This window comes from Argentina anserina, chromosome 5, assembly GCF_933775445.1.
Source record: "Argentina anserina chromosome 5, drPotAnse1.1, whole genome shotgun sequence".
Classification (NCBI taxonomy): Eukaryota; Viridiplantae; Streptophyta; class Magnoliopsida; order Rosales; family Rosaceae; genus Argentina; species Argentina anserina.
Window position 1 is genome coordinate 20,039,736 of NC_065876.1, and position 22,142 is coordinate 20,061,877.

At 37.6% G+C, this 22,142-nt stretch overlaps 4 protein-coding genes and 1 pseudogene across 4 annotated transcripts; 4 read left to right on the plus strand and 1 right to left on the minus strand.

The window, feature by feature from the left end:
- Positions 1 to 375: 375 nt before the first annotated feature.
- On the minus strand, positions 376 to 2,275 carry LOC126795684 (pentatricopeptide repeat-containing protein At3g22470, mitochondrial-like; annotated as a pseudogene).
- A 2,190-nt stretch (positions 2,276 to 4,465) lies between these two features.
- On the plus strand, positions 4,466 to 7,309 carry LOC126793180 (protein MNN4-like). Its single transcript, XM_050519627.1, has 4 exons — positions 4,466 to 4,819; positions 5,056 to 5,105; positions 5,199 to 5,251; positions 6,671 to 7,309. Exons 1-4 carry the CDS (start codon positions 4,596 to 4,598, stop codon positions 7,088 to 7,090), a joined length of 747 nt encoding a protein of 248 aa, XP_050375584.1. The 5' UTR covers positions 4,466 to 4,595; the 3' UTR covers positions 7,091 to 7,309.
- Positions 7,310 to 8,425: 1,116 nt separating this feature from the next.
- LOC126793170 (membralin-like protein At1g60995) lies at positions 8,426 to 15,531 on the plus strand. Its single transcript, XM_050519615.1, has 14 exons — positions 8,426 to 8,633; positions 8,742 to 8,804; positions 9,062 to 9,469; positions 10,139 to 10,220; positions 10,606 to 10,667; positions 11,206 to 11,300; positions 11,533 to 11,612; positions 12,319 to 12,402; positions 12,891 to 13,007; positions 13,315 to 13,400; positions 13,558 to 13,664; positions 14,303 to 14,394; positions 14,485 to 14,561; positions 14,846 to 15,531. The coding sequence occupies exons 1-14, from the start codon at positions 8,481 to 8,483 to the stop codon at positions 15,314 to 15,316; spliced, it is 1,977 nt and encodes a 658-aa protein (XP_050375572.1). The 5' UTR covers positions 8,426 to 8,480; the 3' UTR covers positions 15,317 to 15,531.
- Positions 15,532 to 15,825: 294 nt separating this feature from the next.
- Positions 15,826 to 17,896, plus strand: LOC126793173 (ABC transporter G family member 23). Its single transcript, XM_050519617.1, has one exon. The coding sequence runs from the start codon at positions 15,871 to 15,873 to the stop codon at positions 17,821 to 17,823; it is 1,953 nt and encodes a 650-aa protein (XP_050375574.1). The 5' UTR covers positions 15,826 to 15,870; the 3' UTR covers positions 17,824 to 17,896.
- A 1,972-nt stretch (positions 17,897 to 19,868) lies between these two features.
- On the plus strand, positions 19,869 to 20,567 carry LOC126795685 (uncharacterized; the record flags this gene model as incomplete). Its single annotated transcript, XM_050522467.1, has 1 exon — positions 19,869 to 20,567. A coding segment is annotated over one exon (699 nt), but the record flags the coding sequence as incomplete, so codon positions are not given.
- Between the last annotated feature and the right edge of the window lie 1,575 nt (positions 20,568 to 22,142).

Sequence of the window (22,142 nt, forward strand, 5' to 3'; positions counted from 1 at the left end):
AGAACAAGAACAAAAGGGATTTTAGGACAAACCACTCTCATAAAGATGAAACAACAAGAAAGAACAGATTAAAAAGAAACATGAATAAAGAGAAAGGATACCGGGGCCATTCACATAAGTCATCACAATAAGAAGATGAGAGAAACTGAGGAGGATGGATCATCCCACCACATTGAGCCATTATTAGAAACTATGCAATTCTCAATTACACAATGGTAGTTTCTTGCATACTCGTTGTGAAAGTAAAGATCACACAATGGTGATTCAATTTAGCTTCGTTGTGTCAATGCCGCGCATGGCATGTCCTGCATGTGCTGCGCATAGTCATCTGCCGAGTTTTGTTACAACGTTGTTTTTAAAACGTTGTCTGTATATCTAGTAACACAATGATTTTTTCACCGTTATCTGATTATTTTCATCAGATAACAGTTTGATACAACGGTTCCGACTGATATTATATAATGGTTTTTGTCCATTATCTGTTGCATTTTTTGGTGTAGTGTTAGACAATAAACTAGTTATCAATTTCATAGTACATGCATCTGCAGAGAAACTGCACTCCACCAGTTCTTCAATAAGTCATGTAGCCCTTGATATTTCGATCACATTGATAAAACCTCGGATTATGATGTTCTGTCTCATTTCTATCAACAACTTTTCTGCTTCACTTAATAAGCCCCCTTTACAAAATCCATGAATCATTATATTGTATGTTCTCACATCAAGCTGAACCCCTTTCGATGACAAACCAGAGGAGACATCAATTGCAGAATCGGATTTTCCTTCTTTGAAAAAAGCTTCAATGATAATATTGTACGATACAATATCTGGTTCTAACTTGTTGCCTTCCATCTCTCTAAGCAAGTCTAGTGCTGTAGAAAGATTTTGATTGTTACACAGGCCATTAAGTATAATATTATAAGTTGAACATTTGGAAGTTGTCCGCACTATTGCATCTCATAGAACAACTTATATGTCTCTTCTACTCTCCCCGATTTGTAAAAACCATCAATAAGAGTGGCATAAGTAATGGTATCAGGAACAATTCCCCAAAACGGCATTTCCTCGAAAACCTTATTGGCTTCATCGATCTTTTTATGCTTACAGTATCCATTTATCAATGTGTTATAGCTATCAACACCAACGAAGGAGCCCTTGATAACCATTAAATCAAAAACTTGATTCGCCTCATGCATCTCCCCTCCAGACAGTAACCATCCATGATTGAGTTATATATCACTGTATTAGGTTCAACTCCTCTTTTAATCATCATTTGAACCACATTTCTGGCTTCCACAACCATATCCGCTTTACAATGTGCATCAACCACAATATTGAAGGTGCGGAGATTTGGAGAAATACCTTGACTCACCATTTCGTTCAACATTCTCATAGCCTCACTCAGTCACTCCACATGCCTACTTTGCAGACTCCGTCAATTAAAGAGTTAAAAGTAATAACATCGGGAGCCATACCTCTAGTAATCATTTCATAGAGAAGGTTGAATGCTTCGACAACTAGTTTATCCTTGCCCAGGTTGTCGATGATATTGTTGAATGCAAATAGGTTAGGCTGGCATCCATTTTCTTCCATCTTACGAAGTAATTGAATAGAAACATTGTTATTTCCACTAGCACAAATTCCCTTTTATGAGTGTGTTGAAACAAACCACATCCGGCCGACAATGACCTCCCTCCACATTCTGCACAAAAGCAGCTCTGCCTCATCCACTATACTTTGGATAACAAAGCTATGGATAAGAGTGTTGAAAAGGTGGTGATCGTTGGTTCAAGACCCAACTTGAAGAAGTGGCCCAAGACAGACAAGGCATAGCCCATATAGTTTGAATGGCAGTAGTAATTCATAAGAATGTTGAGGGTTTAGTCATTAGGTGCAATTCCGCCGAGAAGCATTTTTGTATTCAAAGAGATAACAGCAGAAAATCATTTCAATTTCACGAGTGGGTGCAATATCTGAGTGAAACAGATAACAGACGGCAAAGGACGCCTCTTGAGCATTTCATCGATTCATCGAACACCATATGGGCATAGTTGAGAGAATTGATGACTCTGGATCTGGAGGTTTGGGGATGTCTGATAATTTGAAGAAACATGGCGTGGATTAGAGATGTGAAGGTGGTGAGATCGAGATGGAGACCGCGTTTGAAGAAATGACCAAAAATAGGAAAACCCAACTCGGGTCGGTTCAATTGAGTGTAGCAATTTGCGACAATGCCGAGAGTAGAACAATCAAGGATGATTCCAATCACACACATTTGCTTAAAGAGAGGAATGACTTGCCCATAATGATTCAGTTTGGCAATATGAGGCAGAATTGGATTGAAGCAGTCGGCAAAAGGAAGAGGACGCGTGTGAAGCAATTTAAGCAAGACATTTAGGGTAGAATCAATGACTCTGGGATTTGTGTTGTTGCTGTTGTAATGATAATAACATAAAGAGAAACCTCGAAATGATTTGTGCATCATCATTTTGAGCAATTCTAGAACAACAACAACAACACCTGAACTGCCTGAATTGATTCTCTGGTGTTGAGATAGTTGGGTATCCTATGGGATGCAGTGGTTAGTTAACATCGCTCGAGCTATGACGGTTTTCTAAGGGGATTATCGGGGGAGAGAGAGGAAACTCAGGAAAGGAGATTAGGGTTAAGAATGATAACTTATATGGGTATCTGGGTTTTTTATCGATCGCTAGCCTCAAATAAAATTTAACTGACACTAAGATGAGGAGAGAAAAATGGGACACGTGGGAAAGAGTTAAACATAGGGACTTATTATTTAGAGTTGAGTTTCTCAATAGTCCCTCAACTCTGGTGCACAGGTCAGTTTAATCCTCAAACTTATAAAGTGATTCCCAGAGTGTTATGTTGCTATCAACAAGATCCATACCATTAACTCTGACTATTTCTGTACAGACCTTTTTTTTCTTAGATTCAACCTCTAGATACTAGCCTTCAACATGCTAAAAATTCGCCTAACAACTCCCTGATCTAAATGGCTACTAAAACTGGCGGAATCACTGTTGTCTTAGAGTGTTTAAATCTAAACTTTTCTAAAATAACAAAAGAAATATGCGAAAAAAGAACATGAATATTTTTGTGACGGAATATGGGGCACAATCCTAGAATTTATTTAAGCAATCAATATTACAATCATTAAACCTAGAGCCTCACTCTAGGGCAAACATCTAAAACTGTTTAGCCACTCATAATTTTGAATTAAATTATAAAAACATACAAATACTTAGTTGTAATTGTAGCACACCTTACAAATAGCACACCACACCCAAAGATTATATTGTAATCACACTTACACTCACACTCTCACAAACTACTAATGTTTTTACACACTTCTCACTTCTTGAGGGAGATTCAGAGGGCAATTTTCTCTCTTGTTTTTTCGATGCCTTCTCAAGGAAGTTATCCTTCCCTTTTATAAGCTTCGGACTTCAAACTTCAATTAAAACTTATTCATAAATAAGTGGATGACAAAGAATTTTATCTTGATAACTTTACTTTTATCAAAGCAAAGTTGTTTGTCCTCATTCGTCGACAACATTTTAAAAAACAAGGTTGAGTATCTTCTTGCATCGGCAGCTTCTCAGCCCTCCATCTGATTTATTATGTTGAGATGAGTTTCGTTATCAAAATAAATGAATCATCTGATTCAAAATCTTCAGGAACTGATTTGAGATCCGAATCATATATAGGAACTTTTTCCTCATGCTCTATTTTTTCTAGACACGTAATTGAGGCCAGAGTGCAGTCGATTTCTTTTCTTGCTAATGACTTGAAGCAATCACAATTCTGAGGGAGAGGATGGTCATAACAAGTAACCATAGTCTTTTCTCTGCTTGCTAAGAGACTTGCACTATAATCTCTTGGAATCATCTTCCTTATGCTAGTAATAGTCATTGCCTTCATCCAGGGAATGCTTCGATTAGGCTTGCCATTGTCCTTTTTGACAAAAGCCAGCTTTGAAGACCCTTGGATTATTCTGACATAATGGTAGGGAGAGATATAATTCATTTCTCCATTGATTACTGTCCACTCACTGTGGACACAAATTTTAATCTCAGGATGCATCCATCAGGTCTAATATTCTTAACAGCTTCATGGATTATTGCCGAAAATCCCTGTAAATCTTTATTTGACTTTATTCACAGATTACGAACAAAACCATTTTCCAAAAGCCAAAGTTTGTGCTTCTGGGGATGTTCAGCTTGCACATCCACAAGATATATTCCATAATATACGCCATGAAACTACCATTAATGTTTATGTAAGAATGTCTCTTTTCTTAGAATTTCCCAAATAATTATGAAAATTAATTACTACAATTTTTTTGGAGAAACTTTAACCGCCGGTCGAAGAAATAAAAGTAAAAACCTTAATTTATAATAAAACGCAGTAAAACCCCGTATCGACGACGAAGAAGGGCACTAGCCAACACCCTGTTTCCTCTGAGATGAAGAATACCAATCCTGTATCAACTCGCTCAACGGCCATAGGAATCAAATCCATTGCATTCTTATCAGTTACAAACACTCTTTGATCTTTCCCTGTTTGTTTCTGAAATGTACCACTGCAGCCGGAGACTGCAATCGACGTTTACCCGGGTCCGACTCCATCATCATCAACAACAACAACAACAACGACAACGACAACCATTTTGTTCCAAATCCCGCCACGATGGTCTGAGCTCGTACGATGAGTCGTTGAAGAAGCTCGACAAATTGGACTTCGCCACTGCCGCCAAAATGCTCTTCACTGAGCCGCCCCCCAAAAACAAGAAATTTGGGTATCGATTCTTTGGGACTTTGTATGCTTTTTTTCATGTGTTTTAAGTTTGAAATGGTACAATGTTGTTCTAACTGTTAAGGTTGGATTGCTGATCATACGGATTTCCAAACATTCATTACTTTGTTTGGTGTTTTATGTCTTCAATTGTCACAATTGTCGGATTCAAAGTTATTTGACATAGATTTTTCATTGTTGGCATTGTGAATCTGAGTTTGTTTTTGTTTTACTTCGCAGGCTTGATTTTCATTTGGTACAACTATTCTTTGCTTGTATGCCTTCCTTTGGTATGTAAGTCAATCTCCATTATATTTCATAATTTTTGGTTTGTCCCCATGTTTTCGAGTTTGCCATCTCAAACTGTTTGTTTCCTGCGACAGCTGTATATCTGGTGGCTCAGTATGCTCGCTATGAGATGAGAAAAATGGAAGCAGTAAGTATGCATTTATGTTTTATGTACCTGATGTCGTATTGTGTAGTAGTGCATTAGTGTTGCTCTTTCAAGGGTTTGGATGTTGTTGCGGTGTTTCTTCCTTCGTAGCTCATTATATGTGCTGTTTTATTCACTCACTCTTAGTTACTTGTACTAAGACCATTGCTTGAATTTAGTAACTACCTTAAGGGTGTAGCTATTTGCACTAATACAGTAGACCTCTTACTGATAATCCCATCTGACTGTAGAACTAACTATTCTAATGCGAATGCGAGCTTGCAAATGGCCAGGATTTGAATGTTATTCTCAATACCTTTTTGTCTTTGCTAGATTTGACATTTCATCTTTCATTGTTATACATATTAGATTCGACAATCTCCAATTAAACATGGGTTTTAGATATTCACTTCAAGGTTTGGGGTATATGAAATAAATCACATATTACTGGGCTTGAACACTTAAGCTTAGCACTTGGACACTTGGGAAGTGTCAAAATTAAATTCTTTTGCTCCTGAACCACCCTCTACTATGGCTTTTATATATTGTACGATTCAGCAGAAGCTTGTGATGATTTTTTTTTTCTTTGGGAAGATGAAGCATTGAATCAGCTGACATGCAGTAAAACTGGTTCCTGGGTTTTTGCTGAAGCTAAGCACCCCGTTAGTTTTCTAACTTGAGTTATCCTAGAATAATGTTAGTCCCTTAACTCCCTTTGATTCATGTATCATGAGACCTTCCACTCAGTGATCCAATTCAAAGGTGGACAGGTGTTTTTATAGGCACAAATATGATAACAATTTGAGCATATGTTTACAATCATAGGTGGATATCAGTAAACTTCCTTGACTGCCCTAAATGTAGATGGTCCTTTCCTGGACCTGTGTTTGCTAGAAGAAAATTGGGAGGTTGGGCAATAAATTCATTTTTGAGACGAAGTAGCACAGAAGCTCAACTAGCTTTTAGAATCAAAGATATCGCAGCTCTCTAATCCTTTTTTTTTGCAGTTCTTTCATTAACTCTATGTAGCATCTGGAGATATTCAGAATTGACGAAAATTAATTTGGCTATACATATACGTATCTATATGTGGCCAATATTGGGTCAACTATTATTTCGCTGACTTAAAACTGAAGTGCAGAGATGTGTGAATGGTGTGTTTACTTTAACTTTGGCAACTTTGCGAGTCCCTGAAGTCTATCCTGAACCATGCTGTACATATATAGATGAATAATTAATACTACATCACACTATTTTGTAAACTTTGTTTATCATTGTAAATGGCATCTTTATGTATAAGCTTGTACATCGTAACTACTAAGCAAGACTGAACTTTACCATATAAAAACCATGTTTGTTATAAGGTTACCAATGGTTTCTTGGTTGCCTTTCATTTGTTTCTCAATCCTTGCTTCATCCCAGGATCAGGAGCAGAAAAGGAAGAAAGAGGAAGAAGAAGAGAAAGTAAAAGAAATAGAACTAAGTGCTGCTAAAGAAAAAGAAGCAAGATCCGCTCCAGAGATTTTGGAGGTGAGAGAGAGATTAGAAAAACTTGAAGAAGCTGTGAAGGAAATTGCGGTGGAGTCAAAGAAGCATATGGTAAATGACCAAGCAAAAGGCCATGAGGGTGACATCCCAAAGAAAAGTATGGGAACAGAGGCAAGTACCCTGAATAGTTCAGAATCTAGCAGGCCAGTTGAGAAAGACCCCCTCAAACAGGATTCTGTAGAGCCAAAGCCAGCTGCAGGCAAAAATGGGTTAAGTGGGTCAGCAAAAGCTCCTAATGCTTCTCCAGAGAAAACGATTCAGGATGGTGGGCCGTCTGAAGATGCTAAAACATGAAGAAAACTTGTTACAGTGCTTTATTGTCCATGATTTTGTGAGTAGCGTTGGCAACAGGGTACACAGTAATTGAACAGTTTGAATTGATTTGTAGGTATGATGCAACTTCAATGTACTTGCTTGTTCGACCTTTCTGCTTGCAAGGTGGGAGAAAGTAGTTAGTTTACCACTTTCCCCGAGCATGGATTCACTGGAATTGTGTTGAAGTCTGTTGGGACATTTCCTTGTGATCTGATCTTTTTGAGAATTTAGTAACATGATCTTCTTAGAAGCTCCAACACTTGATCTTCTTACTCTAACAACTCCATCAGAATCTTAAAAAGAAAAAAAAAGGCTAAAAATATTTGTAACATGAACATGAGGAACATCAAACTCAATGGCTACTCTTTGCAAGACAATCTGCCAGACTGCCACCATATTGCATTCTCTATAAATTCACCTCAGCTGAGGCTTTAAGTATTCATCCATTTCAGTAACAGAGATCAACATACCAAAATTTGCACCGGTTTTGAAGCGATTTGGCCCTATTTAAATTAGACTTTGGAGACTAATCAAAATAGTGAAAGACATTAGATCGCTTGCTACTCAATTTTCCGTCTAGCAATGTCGGACATATTTTTAGAGAGACCAACTTTTGTCACCGATGCACTAGAACTATGTCCTCACACTACAAAAGACATAGGAAAATGCCACAAATGCAAAAGTCACAAAAGTATAGATTTTTGGTCTTTAGTGGTGTGGTCATTGTAAAAAGATCCCACATATTTTCAACAAATGTGGAATTTGTATTATATATTACCAGTACAAAATAGACCTTATGTGTGAAGGGAAGTTACAAAGTAGTGGGGAAAACTTTTCAGATAACCACAACTTAATTTATTTTATTTTATTATATTTATTTAATTACTATTTTAGCCTTATTGATTATAACTATCATAAGATATTTTAATATATTAGGGACATTTCGGTAAAAAATTTCTGTTTTTGGCTAGCAAGTCATGTTCTAGTTAAAATAGATAAATAATACAAAATCCACATTTGTTAAAGACATGTGAGATCTTTTCGTAATAGCTACACCACTAAAGGCAATAAAAGAAATGTGTCTTTTGCTAATTTTTTTTGTAGTGTCAGTATTGGACTTCAAAACTCCATTCTAATGATCTAATCTAATCTACTTATTTTCCCTTCCATAAAAAAAAAAAGGGAATGAAAAATGAGAGCACGTGAGTGGTCACGTGGTTTGGAAGGTGAAAAATTCAAGAGATGGGTCTCTTCTGGTGACAATGCCCCATTCAACGATGGCTTCTTCTCTCTCTCCCCCTCTCTCTCTCTCTATAAAATTTGACTGAGAGGAGAAGAAGAAGAAGAAGAAGAAGAAGAAGAGACGAAGATGGATCCGGAGCAGACATTCATACGCGTGCAAGAGCGGTTCTCTCAGATCCTGACCCCCAAAGTGAGAGCTGCTTTGGAGTATATCTACCTCTTGATCGCCATCACTCTCTTTTGTATCCTCGTTGTTATGCACGCCAATTACGTCCAACAGGTCTCTCTCTCTCTCTCTTTCCCTCCTTTTGTCCCGTGAATTCGCAATCCAACTAGTTGCAATTCGTTGTTTGAGAAACCAACTCTGATTTCCCTTTGTAAATTAAAGCCTGGCTGCTCCAGTGAGCTTCCCGGTGTCGAGACGGCCGATGCACAGATCATTCATGTTAAGGTATGTCTTGTCTCACAACAAAACAAGGGTTGTAGATCTTTCTCAACTGAACTCTCACTTGTTCCGAACTAGGAAAATTAGTTTGGGAATACGTTTCGTGTTCTTTTTGCTGATATGTGGCTCTACTATGTACCTTGTTCATAGTGGAATTTATCTATTTTAATTCTTTCTATGCTTTTGCTCATCTTGTTTTGTTTTTGTTTTTTTACTGTCGTGTGTGTTGTTACTAAAACGCTAACTCCGATACTCTTGTTTAGATTTGTAGTGCGGGCCTGTGGTCACAGAATGAGTCAGAGTTCACCAATGTGATAAGTGATGTCCCCAATGTGAAGTTTGTGATGGACAAATTGGAATTTTCCAATGTTGATGGGGATGGTTTGACATCTTTTGCGGCTAAGTTTTGGCTCAATTGGATTGGCTCCAGCGCTAGGAGGACTAAATCGGCGTCCAAGTCTGATACTGAGATTCTGGATCATCAGGGAGATGGGTCTATGCCGAATGTGGATGACGTGGTTATGAAAACTGGGATGGAGGAGTCGCGTAGTAGTTTCCCTTTATCTGCAAAAGAGACGATTAAAGCAGCACTCTTTCATTTTAGCAATAAGTGGCACAGGCGTCTGTCATTCCTATGGAAGCATGCAAAAAAAATAATTGAAAGTTTGTGGGTGAGTAGATTGAGATAAACAAAAAGCTATAAGTTTAGTATGCTGGTCAACAAAAAAGGAAGAAAGAAATCTATTGGTCCTGCTTTCTTCAATTGCCTTTTGCTTTGGTTTTTATCTGTTCATATCCAAAAATATATATGATTCAGTCTGCTGTAAATGTCATACGTCACTGTACGGACCTCCTTCCAAGTACCCTGCTGCTCCCTTTGTGTGCTTACACTATATTTTTTTGTTAACACCAAAATAAATTACAAACTAGACTAGATCATCTTGGGATCTTATAGAAAGACTGATCAGATCTAAGTAGCATGGGAGTTGAGGGAAGAATTGTTTTTCAAAACAATTACAATTTGGGTGGACTGGCTGTCCAGTTTGTCAGCCAACATTTTAGCCATGAAATATTGTTGAATTTGTGGAATTAGAAGTTTTCAGTCAGTCCTTGTGTTATCCCTTAATTTAGGATGCTATTAGTATCTATATTTATCGTCTTGACTCTGTTTATAGCTGCTTAATTTTCCTGGGTGTTTAACTCTTTTATGATCGGACTCAGACTTTATATGGATTAGTTATGAAGATCCTTAGTGTGGATTCTCAACATTGCTGGATTTCTTATATGGTTTCTTAAAGCTTCTTTTTTTTGTCCTGATTTCTGTTTTGTTTGAATTGCAGAACATTGCAGGTATACATTTGGATCTTGATATTCCAAAGTGGCTGCATATACTTCGATTGGACAGGCTTAACTCATATGCAGGTTACAAACTATCCTTTTAGTTATATATGGCCTTTCATCATGTTTAGCCTAGGAGGATCAGTCTCTCTTTGCTTACTGATCTTGTTTTTTTTTTTTAATTAGTTTGGTCATGTGTGATGGTAAAAGTAAAAAAAAAAAAAATGAAAAAACCATCATCTTTACAAGCAATAAAATGTAATTATTCTTATTGGAATTAATGTCTTAGGAGATAGCCTTCTTTTTCCTCACTTCTCAACATCTTTGGATGGTATTTGCAAATGACACAAAATCTAATTCATGTAATTTCTTCTTTAATTCTGTGGTGGGAACAGAATAGTTTGAGTGATGATTTTACTATTGTAAGTTGTCTAGATACTTGTTGATAATTGATTTGAATATGTCTCAGTGCAGTGGCTTGAGAACAGAAGCAAAACTTTTGAACCAACTTACTTATACACTATGGAAAAGGTAAAATAAAAGCCTGATGTTTTACTTCCATTTTGTGTCTTGAGCTTTCTCCAAGTTTGACTGCGTAAATATTGGTCACCGAAGTTTATCAATGATACAACTGCTCATGGTGTCTGAGTCTGAGTCTGTTCTATATATATATATATATATATAGGCCGGATCGAGAGTGGACGTCCGCACCTCCGCCTTAAAGTGCGGACGTCGCGATTCCGACGACGGCTAGGCGGACCAGAACAGCCACCCTACCCACCTCCTGCAACTCCTATCTGTGCCGGCCGGAGCTCCATTGGCGACCCACGGCGGCCGGAATCGGCAAAAACAATTTTCTGGGTTTATTCTGGTGACTTTGCGATTCCGGCCACCGATGGAGCTCCGGCCGACACAGACGGGATCGCCCTGCCGTGGGGAGTGCGGCTGTGCCGGTCCGCCGCGCTGCGCCTCGCCGTCGCCGGAAAGGGACGTCCACTCCCAATCCTTTCCACATATATATATATATATATAAATTAATCTAGATATTTTAACAAAAATTCCTTTTCAGGGTTATTTCTTACTACCTGAAAGTGCAAGGGCTCAGCACAATATTCGCACAGTAAACATAAGCATATCAGCTCGACATTCCTGTTTTGGAAACAGGTATATCCTGACTCAACATGCACTAAAATAGAGTCACAAAGCTTTATGGTTCATGTGCTAAGTTTCATTTTAATAATATTGCACACTATAGGATTCATTTCTCCTAAAATAAGAATATTGAGTGATAATTATACGAGTAGTTGTAAGTTAATATGTCGTATTCTGTTCTGTAATTTATATATGAGACTTGTATATTATATCTATTTTGATGTTTAGATGTTTATAATTACAGGTGGCAGCAGCTACTCATTAACAGATTTGTTGGGTATGATACTATTTTGATAAACAGCTTATTGAGTTCTCCTGGTCAAGGTAATAACCATGTTTTTTACCTCTTATATTTCTAATTTTCAATTCTACAATAACATGTCTACAAGAGGAGAGAATTTGTACTACGGCAAGTTATGTAGCGCATCAGACCTGAACAAGTTAGAATTGGGTCATGTCAGAAATGAACCTTGTAGGATTTTAAATAAAAATTAGGGGTGTAGCTATCAAAGTGACAACCCATAGGGGATTGTAAAACAAAAATAGGAGTATGAAAGAATTGTGTTGACCTTACGCAACCTATTTTCTCGTCCAAATCGGCAGGTGATCATTCATGTTTGAAATTTTAACGTTAATAAATAAAACAGTTAGTTGTGAATGATGTTCTTGATGTGTATCATAGACAAAACAACCAACTTGTAAGCTGTATTGTATCAGAAATTATTGATAACTGTACACTGTAGCAATCCTAAAAATTAACAAAGCATACTTTATGTCTATTATATAAGCTGTCTGTAATTTTCTAAATTTCACTATAAGCATCGAGTGTATTATGGATTACTTATACAATAAAGACAAACAAAACGATGAGTAGATTGACATTTGAGATGTGTAAATAACAATCAACATCCTAGCTGTGATTATCTGCATAATTTGTAATTTTGAGCATGCCATAGCTCATTATACAGTCTGTAGAGTCTGATTTTTATTCATGATCTATACCTAAGGTTGTTGTTTAATTATATTGCAGGTTATCTTTATAATTTTCAAACGAAGGAGTCCTTCAATCTTAGTTATGCGCACGAACCACCGGAAGGTCCTGCAAAATTTGGAGGTATGTTTTCAGGCAATGAGGCGTAAATATCAACTTCTGAAACCTCATACATGTTTTTTGATAGCACCCCTGACATTGAGGAGTGGCACGAGGTCCCTCAATTCTTTTTCTTTACCAAAAGGCATATGATTTTTTTTTTTAAGAAGTACTTTTTGTTTATTGATTGTCTATGTCAGTGGTTTGAAAATTTGATTACGTATCTATATAGAACCTGAATCTAAATCTAGGTTAGGCCTAATACTTTTTTAATGTTAACTGATATTGAAGTGATGTCCACCCTACGATTCTCAAAAAAAAAAAAACCAATATTTGGATTTATCTCTATGTACCTTATCAAAGTAATGATACAATCAGCACAATAATCAAAGAAAAATATTTTTGATTGAAAATAAAATTAGGTCCTTCAGTTAACAACTTATTAGTTATCTAACAAAGGGCCATAAATTCCTATTCTAATATGTTGTGATGTTTTGTTTCACTTCCACCAGATTACCTTGTGACAAAGTGTGGCGTTCTTATGATGTCTCTGTTTGTGTTCTTTACAACCACTATGTCTGTATCATTTACTTTGAGAGAAACGCAGACCCGGATGCTGAAGTTTACAGGTTTGTTTTATTGTTTTATATATATTATGGTGCTATTTCCACTCAGTATCTTCTCCCATCTTAAGCCCATGATAAAAAGTCATTAAATGGCTTCCATATATTTTCACTATCCAATAGTAATTTAGATTTCTTGTACAACATTGAAAAACTTTTCTTGATATAGAACAATAGTAATGAACTAAATTTCTGAAATGATGAGTGTTTTTTTTTTTTTTTACTATGAATTGAGAAGACCACATAGTTACTTGTGTTATGGCTTCTCCTAGCCACTGTAGTTTGGTGCTTACATTTGTCAAAATTATTCCAGTGCAGCTTCAACATCATGCTCGTCATCAGCTTCCTACATTTCAGTTGATTTTCGTGCATGTAATTGAATCACTTGTCTTTGTGCCGGTAAGTGTATCTGTTTGGTTTGTCGTTACCATCAATAGTGTGTGTGTGTGTGTGTGTGTGTGTGTGTAATTATAATATGTGTTTTTGTGGTTATATACACTATGCTTGTCTTTGGTGTATGCTTCACTCTCAAATAACATGATCTTGGGTTTTGCAGATTATGATTGGCATATTGTTTTTCCTGTTCGAGTTTTATGATGATCAATTGTTGGCTTTCATGGTCCTAATTCTTGTCTGGTTGAGTGAACTATTTACCCTGATCAGGTCTCTCTCTCTCTCTCTCTCTCTCTCTCTCTCTCTCTCATTCTTATAGTCCGTATAATGTATAGAATAATTTGATATGAGAAGATTGTGTATTGAAATCCTTCATTCAGTAGTCAGTGCCTCTTTTTTCTTTAATTTTGCTTAATAAGGGGGCCTGAATTGGTGTCCATGGTGTAGTTAATCATCTACATGATTATATTTTCCTTTTCTTGTGTTTTTTTGTCAGATCATAGTTAGGTAAGGGTACAATTCAGATATAATGTGTCTTTGTGAGTGTTTCAAATGTTTTGGCGGTTCAAAATCTGCTGTATACGCTCTGTAGTTTTTTCCTAGTAACCAATGTAGAATGGACAAAAATACCTGAAAGCCACTGTTGAACGAACTTCAGACTTTGTTAGGATGTAGTTGAATTTTATTAGATAACCTGATATAAATCCAAGGCTGTGATTTCTGCAGTAGGTGGATCAATTGCTTTGATGATATAACTAGGTTGTTAATTGTCATATGGTTTGAAATTAGCTAGAGTTCTCATATTAGATCTTCCCTGCATGTGGCATACTTTAACGAGTTTAATCATGATACATTTCAGTTTTGTGTGCCATGCTGATCTGATTTATTTGTGCGCTTTTTTTTTTCAGTGTTCGTACGCCCATATCAATGAAGTTCTTTCCCCGCTTCTTTCTACTGTACTTTCTGGTTTTTCACATCTATTTCTTTTCCTATGCTTATGGTATGTTCATTGTCCATTGTTATTGTTACTTCACTGTTAGATGAAAACAATCTCTTTTGGTGATCAAAATCTACCTTTAAACTGTTTCAGGATTTTCCTATTTGGCTCTTTCTACGGCTGCGGCATTTATGCAGCATCTTATTCTATACTTCTGGAACCGTTTCGAGGTTTACTTTGTTATTCAACTTATCTTGCCTTGCGTCTGGGTAGATATCAAAGAGTATTACATAGTAGTTCGACGGCTTTAGAGAACAAAAGTTCATTGTAAAGGTTTCTGAAGGAAAACGAAGTCCATTTTGATGATACTGTTAAAATAAGCTATTCTTTAAACACCCAGCCATTCCTAGGATCCTAGCTGCTAGAAAATAATCTGGTCATAGTGCATTGAAAATTTGTTTTGACCTTAATTGACTATCAGTTGATGGGTGCTAAATTTTTGGAACACTTGCAGGTACCAACTCTACAAAGGTTTATTCAAAATCGAAGATCACAACTCCAACAGCACCCAGATTTCCACATTACTTCCTCCACCTTCCTTGCCTCAACTCTACATATCACAAGATTAAACACAAGAAATCCTGGTCCAGTTAATTCTGACTTGGTCTCTGGACCTGAGCTGAGATCTGGATCCAATCCAGCAGTGCCTTCAAATGGAGCTGAAGCTCCTGGCTTTCATGAACGATCGGGCAATGAGAACCCAGTGCGAAACCCTCTTCAGGTTCCAGGCCAAGCTGACCTGAATCAAGCAGAGAATGGCCCAAACCCCGGTGCTATGAATTCTTTCAGTTCACTTTTGTTACGGATATTAGGGGGAGCGTCCTCCGAAGGCCTCAACTCATTTCTATCCATGTTCAGAGATGTCCGAGACCAAGGAGAAGCTTATGCTGAATCTCCCAGTCAAGACAATCAGGACGTAAGATAGTACTCTGACATTGCTTGTGAGATTTAGGTCCCTTGCTTTAGTTGTAGATCTAAATGTATGTATTTTAAGTAGAACAGCAGAATGCGGTGTCATTATAAAGAAAAGTATGTGATGGATATACATAAATGTATAGAAACTGTATTAAATGGATGTCTCAAATCCTGTTGATTGGTATCAAATCGACATATACAATTATACATGCTCATTTAGATGTGCCAGATTAAAGGAAAAACACTAGAGCTTTTGCTGCAAGCCACATCCCAGAATATTGTTTGGATTGGTGTACTGGTGTTAGGTGTTCTAGACTTTTAGGTTGATGAAGTCGTCAACCACCCGATTGACTTCACACTTCAATGTAATTTTCCATTTTCCCTATTGCCAATGGCAAAACTTCTCAACTGGTAACCAAACATTACCAACCAGACACCAGCTCTATTAGTCACCCCCTGCTAAATAAGTTTCATACTCTATAGAACCCAAACAGAACTCCAATTTCTAGTTAGCTTCTTCCTCCAATCTATCATTCACTTTCTGTAGAAACTATACAGACATTCATGCCAGCAGCTTGCTTTGAGGAACCAAACATGGATGCAGATGACTCGGCGATTCTCTTTTCCACCTCAAACTCCCCTGAGGATTATACCACCACCCCTTCCTCTTCTTCTTACCACTCATCACCACCACCACCACCCCAACATTGCCTTAACCCAACTTACACACTCTCTGTACAGAACCTTTCCTACACTTATCTTCCAAATAGGGGCATACCAATTTCCCTTTCTCAACTGCTACAAAAGCCTAAGCCTGTTGCCATACTCAAGTCGGTTTCTTTTGTTGCAAACAGTTCTGAAATACTTGCCATTGTTGGCCCCAGTGGCACTGGAAAATCTACTCTCCTGCGAATAATATCAGGGAGGGTGAAAGATGAAGACTACAATCCCAACAGTGTTTGTATTAATGATCATCAGATAACTAGTCCTGCACAGCTGCGCAAAATTTGTGGATTTGTTGCACAAGAAGATAACCTGCTTCCCCTACTAACTGTAAAGGAGACTTTTCTGTTCACTGCCAAGTTTCGACTTAAAGGCATGGATGCAAAAGAGAGGGAAGAGAGGGTGGAGACCTTAATGCAAGAGCTCGGTCTACTCCATGTCTCTGATAGCTTTGTGGGAGATGAAGAGAACAGAGGAATATCTGGTGGAGAAAGGAAAAGGGTATCCATAGGTGTCGATATGATTCATGATCCACCTATTTTGCTTCTTGATGAGCCAACTTCAGGCCTAGACAGCAGTTCAGCACTTCAAGTTATAGAGCTTCTTTCTATAATGGCCAAATCAAAGCGCAGAACCGTGGTTTTATCAATACACCAACCAAGCTATAGAATTCTTCATCACATCTCCAACTTTTTGATCATCTCACATGGATCTGTAGTCCATAATGGGAGCATTGAATTACTTGAGGAAACTATAGGTACCCTTGGAATGCAAGTACCATTACAGCTGAATGCCTTAGAATTCGCCATGGAAGTTATAAAAACCCTGGAAGAATCATATTCCAGATGCACAAATGATGCTACGGAAACCAAAGAAACGAAAGAACCACGCTCATATCCATCATTTCCAGAAATAGAACATGACCAAACCAAAGACACGGGTAATTATTTCTCTAGTTTATATGAGATCATCTTTCTCTGCTCTAGATTTTGGAAAATTATTTACAGAACGAAGCAGCTGCTCTTCGCTAGAACATTGCAAGCTGCTGTTGGAGGATTTGGCTTGGCAAGCGTGTACATGAAAATCAGGAAAGATGAAGAAGGAGTAGCAGAGCGACTAGGCCTCTTTGCTTTCAGTCTAAGTTTTCTACTCTCTTCCACAGTTGAGGCATTACCTATATACCTTCAAGAGCGGCGAGTTCTAATGAAAGAAGCCTCAAGGGGAGCTTACAAGGTCTCCTCCTACATGATTGCCAACACTGTTGTTTTCCTACCCTTTTTATTTGCAGTGGCTATTTTGTTTGCTGTTCCTGTGTATTGGCTAGTAGGCCTCAATCCTTCTGCAGCTGCTTTCGCCTTTTTCACTTTCGTTGTCTGGCTCATTGTGTTGATGGCTAGCTCTCTAGTGCTCTTCCTCAGTGCAGTGTCTCCTGACTTCATTTCAGGAAACTCGCTTATCTGCACAGTTCTTGGAGCCTTCTTCCTTTTCTCTGGCTACTTCATTCCGAAAGAGAGCATTCCAAAATACTGGCTCTTCATGTACTATGTTTCCATTTACAGGTATCCATTGGACACATTGCTAACAAACGAGTATTGGAGTGCTAGGAGTGAGTGTTTCTCTTGGCAACAATTTCCCTCCCAGTGTTTGCTCACTGGCAATGATGTGTTGAAGAGTAGGGGACTTGACAAGGACACAAGGTGGATCAACGTAGGGATCATGTTTGGCTTCTTCCTGTTCTATCGGATGCTTTGTTGGATCATTCTTTGTCGAAGGGCTTCAAAGACGACACTTTAATCACATAAGATCAATGTTGTCATAGTGTACTTCTACTTATACATGTATATCCTAATCTCCATTCCGTAATAAAGTGTGGTATTACCAGAAACTACAACAAGAAAGTAATGATAATAAGAGATTAGAGCGAAACCAAAATGTTTCAAGCCAGTTGAATTGAGAACCACTACAATATTTTTTTTCTTCTTCTTGACACATAAAAGTCGAACCAAAATATTTGAGACATGAAGAGCAGAAAAGAAAATAATTTCCAAAACTGCACTCTTGCCGCAAGCTGCAATGGGATGCAAAAAAACTAGTATATCTAAACTTTGTATTAGGTCATTGTATCCTAGTCAACCAAGGAATAGATTCCAAGCTTTCAACCAGTAGCTATAGCTCAAGAGCCCTGAGACATCCTTCAACGTTAAACAAATGTTCTTGAATCCTAGCTCACCCAATAACTATAGTTCCAACCCTTTATATCAAATTGTCGGGCATGTAGCCTTAACATTCTTGTCATTTACTTTTCTGTCTCTGGGTTTTGAAGTCGCAGAAGTCCAGTCCAGTTTATAGTGTCTGTGACTGGACTTGGACATTAGACCATTAGTTCGGTAAGACTTAATAACTGATAACATTGTAGTCACTCTCAGCCAAATGGGCAACCCATGCATTTTCATGTTTACTAAGAATATATTCTGTCCTCCTGGAAAAACTATAATTTCAGACCAAAACATATCCTGAATCCTTTCTGCATCTGACTTGATTACATTAAGAATATTATTACTTTTAGACCAAATATATCCCAATGATTAGATAATTGCAAGCAATGCAAGTGTCAGGAGCATCTGAATGCAACGAGGGCTCGTGAGAACAACGACCAACCCCAAGAAACAATGACTCACACAGTCACTGCAGGACTTCAAATGTAAGAATGATTCAAACACAGATAAACAATGATTCCAAGGTTCTAGCAGCCAAGTCCAAAATAGTCAGAAAACAAGAAAAATTTGTAACAGCAGCTTTTCTACAATATTCATTTCTTTATATACTTGTAACAGAACAACATTTCTATCTATGTTCTGTGTTGCATTCCTCATCTTTAGTCAACATGGAAATTTTGTTCAGAGGACCCAAAAAATACAAGTTATATTCACCATGAAGTATAGAAATTCAACAATAATTGAACTTACAAACATAAGGCTAGCTCAACCTGTCAAAAGCCGCTGTAATTTTTCTAAGGATACTTCTGCCTAAGTAAATAATACATCAAGAACAGTCTTGATGCAGTCAAACTAACTGACAACTGTTTTCTACTTCAAGAGTTCGATCTTGAGATCAAGGACAAGAAGGGAAGTGACAATGTTGTCGCGGATCATTTGAGTCGTTTGGTGAGAGATGCCGAGCCCTTGGCTATCCAAGAGAGCTTTCCGGATGAGCAACTCTTTCGAGTTGAGGTAAGTGAGCCATGGTATGCAGATATTGTCAATTATCTTATTTCTAAGCAATTTCCGGATACTTTATCGCATGCTCAAAAGAATAGACTCAAGGCATTAGCTAAGTATTATGTTTGGGATGAACCATACTTGTGGAAACATTGTGTTGATCAAATCATTAGGAGGTGTGTCCCTGAATCTGAACATCATTCTATACTTACTTTTTGTCATTCTGAATCTTGTGGAGGACATTTTGGTTCACGTATGACTGCTCTAAAGGTGTTAGAATGTGGTTTCTTTTGGCCTACAATTTTTAAAGATGCATATCATTTTTGCATGACTTGTGATAGATGCCAACGCATGGGGAACTTAGGATCTAGGGATCAGATGCCTATGACACCGATTATATATGTTGAAATATTTGATTGTTGGGGTATTGATTTCATGGGACCTTTTCCTAGCTCTAATGGTTTCTTGTACATACTCGTTTGTGTTGACTATGTTTCGAAATGGGTGGAAGCAAAAGCCACCCGGACTAATGATTCTCGAGTTGTTACAGATTTCCTTCGTTCTAACATTTTCTCTAGGTTTGGTATGCCGAGAGTTATCATTAGTGATGGAGGATCTCATTTTTGCAACCGGACCATTGAGGTGTTGTTGAAGAAGTATGGAATCAAGCATAAGGTTGCTACGCCTTATCACCCCCAAACAAGTGGACAAGTTGAGCTATCTAATCGTGAGATCAAGAGAATTTTGGAGAAGTCTGTTGGACCATCACACAAGGATTGGTCTCAACGATTGGATGATGCTCTTTGGGCCTATAGGACGGCATACAAGACTCCTCTTGGCATGTCACCATTTCGATTAGTTTATGGCAAGACGTGCCATCTTCCTGTGGAGCTTGAACATCGTGCATGGTGGGCTGTGAAGAATTTTAACATGGACATTGATGAGGCCGGATTGCATAGGAAGTTACAATTGCATGAGCTTGAAGAGATTAGAAATGAGGCATATGATTCGGCAATGGTTTACAAGGAGAAGACTAAGACATTACATGACCGCATAATTAGGAAGAAATACTTTGTCGTTGGGCATAAAGTTCTTTTGTTTAATTCTCGACTTAGATTGTTTCCGGGCAAGCTCCGTTCTAGGTGGCTTGGACCGTTTGTTGTTACTAATGTTTTTCCTTCTGGTGCTATTCAGATCAAAAGTATTGTGCATGGAAAGGAATTCACGGTCAATGGACATCGCTTGAAGTCGTACTATGACAATTTCGTTGAGCATAACATGGAGGAGATCTCTCTCCTTGATCCTACGGCAAGCACGTGATGCTTTGAAGATAGTCTAGGCTATAGACTCTAAACTTAGGCCAATGAAGGAGCCATCAACGAGTGTTTGCATTTTCTTATTCCTTATCTCTTTTTAATTTTCGTTGCTTATCATATTGTACATTGAGGGCAATGTAAGTTTTAAGTGTGGGGTGGGGTATACATCATTCGTTGTATTCTATTTTTTGATGCTTATGTGTTTCAATTTGTTGCTTTGATTTCCGATTTTTAGTTTGAAATTTTTCGATTTTTAAGTGTTTTGTTAAGTTGTTGTTTTTGAGTCCTAGGTATGCCTTTAACTGTCTAGGATGAGTTGATCTTTGAATTTATGGTTGATAGATGATCACGATATTGAAATGAACTTCATTGTTATTTGATGGTTAATCGGTATGTAGATTTTGTACGAATATGTAGTAGATGAGGATTTTGAAACTTAGATACAGAATGAGCATGTTCTTTACTTGTTTGATTCATGGAACCTATGTGAGATTCGAGCCATACACTTGTGCCTTTCTTTGGAGAGTTTTATTCTATCGTTTCTTGGCTTTATGACCTCATTACATCTATTTTGATCAATTCATATGCCATAGAATTGCAATGAACTAGAGAATGTTAGAACTTACTTTGTGAAACTTTCGAAGCTTTATGTCATAATATACTCTAATTTTAAAAAGGATTGTTGGATCTTTTTAGGATTTCCACCATTTAAGCCAAAATGCCGTATTTCCTATTTGAGCCCTGCTTGGGACACCTTAGTGTTAACCCCTTTGAGCCTACGTTAAGTCTTTTCTTTCATTACCAACATGTTATATCCTTGCTTAGTATAGTTATATCTCTACCTTGTCTTTGAGGCTTGGCAGAGCCGATTTGTGGATGTTAATATGGAGTGATGATTTGATTCAAGTGTGGGGTTATGCTATTGTATGTATGTATGCCGTGAAAAGAGTATGAAAAGAGAAAAAATTGGAAGATGCCGTGTGGAAAAGAAAGAGAAGAAAAAGTATATGTACACGGCTAGAAAGAAAAAAATGAAAGAATGATGAAAGATCTCGGCATACATGTTGTTTATGTGAATTTGGAGTTGTGATGTATTTGTTGAAGGCTCAATGATGTTATATTTTAGCCTTTGTTCGTTTTCACAATGTTTAAAGTGAAGAATGGGTCCAACATGATGATATTTGGCCTTGTTTTATGGAGTATGGCAACATAAGGTAGATGTTTTGCTCTGCTAAGTCTTGAGGATGACCTTTGTGATTCCTTTACCCTGAAAAGTATATCCATGCCGAGCCTAAGCCTACCATTTTCTAAAGATCCGCATGATTCTTAAAATGAGTAGCTCTTGATCTGTGGAGTTTGTTTCATGAGTAAGCATATGGTTTGGGTTCATTTGTGTATGTGATTGGTATCTTTTATGAGGTTTTCGATTCACTATGTTTATAACTCTTGTGTGTGAAAAGCTTTTAAGCATATGCCATGTTCTTGAGAGAAAAGATTTGGAGTGCATATCCTTTGTGAGTTGAATTTGAACTTGTTTTGAACATGTCGAGCTTAAAATCACCTTTGTTTCTACCATGTC

What these genes read in the sequence shown, in the direction of transcription:
- LOC126793180 (XM_050519627.1), top strand. Translation starts at nt 4,596, where the DNA reads ATGTACCACTGCAGCCGGAGACTGCAATCGACGTTTACCCGGGTCCGA. An exon ending in CCCAAAAACAAGAAATTTGG is followed by an intron (nt 4,820 to 5,055) that starts GTATCGATTCTT and finishes TTTACTTCGCAG; the next exon opens with GCTTGATTTTCATTTGGTAC. An exon ending in TGCTTGTATGCCTTCCTTTG is followed by an intron (nt 5,106 to 5,198) that starts GTATGTAAGTCA and finishes TTCCTGCGACAG; the next exon opens with CTGTATATCTGGTGGCTCAG.
- LOC126793170 (XM_050519615.1), top strand. Translation starts at nt 8,481, where the DNA reads ATGGATCCGGAGCAGACATTCATACGCGTGCAAGAGCGGTTCTCTCAG. An exon ending in ACGCCAATTACGTCCAACAG is followed by an intron (nt 8,634 to 8,741) that starts GTCTCTCTCTCT and finishes TGTAAATTAAAG; the next exon opens with CCTGGCTGCTCCAGTGAGCT. An exon ending in GAACTATTTACCCTGATCAG is followed by an intron (nt 13,665 to 14,302) that starts GTCTCTCTCTCT and finishes TTTTTTTTTCAG; the next exon opens with TGTTCGTACGCCCATATCAA.
- LOC126793173 (XM_050519617.1), top strand. Translation starts at nt 15,871, where the DNA reads ATGCCAGCAGCTTGCTTTGAGGAACCAAACATGGATGCAGATGACTCG.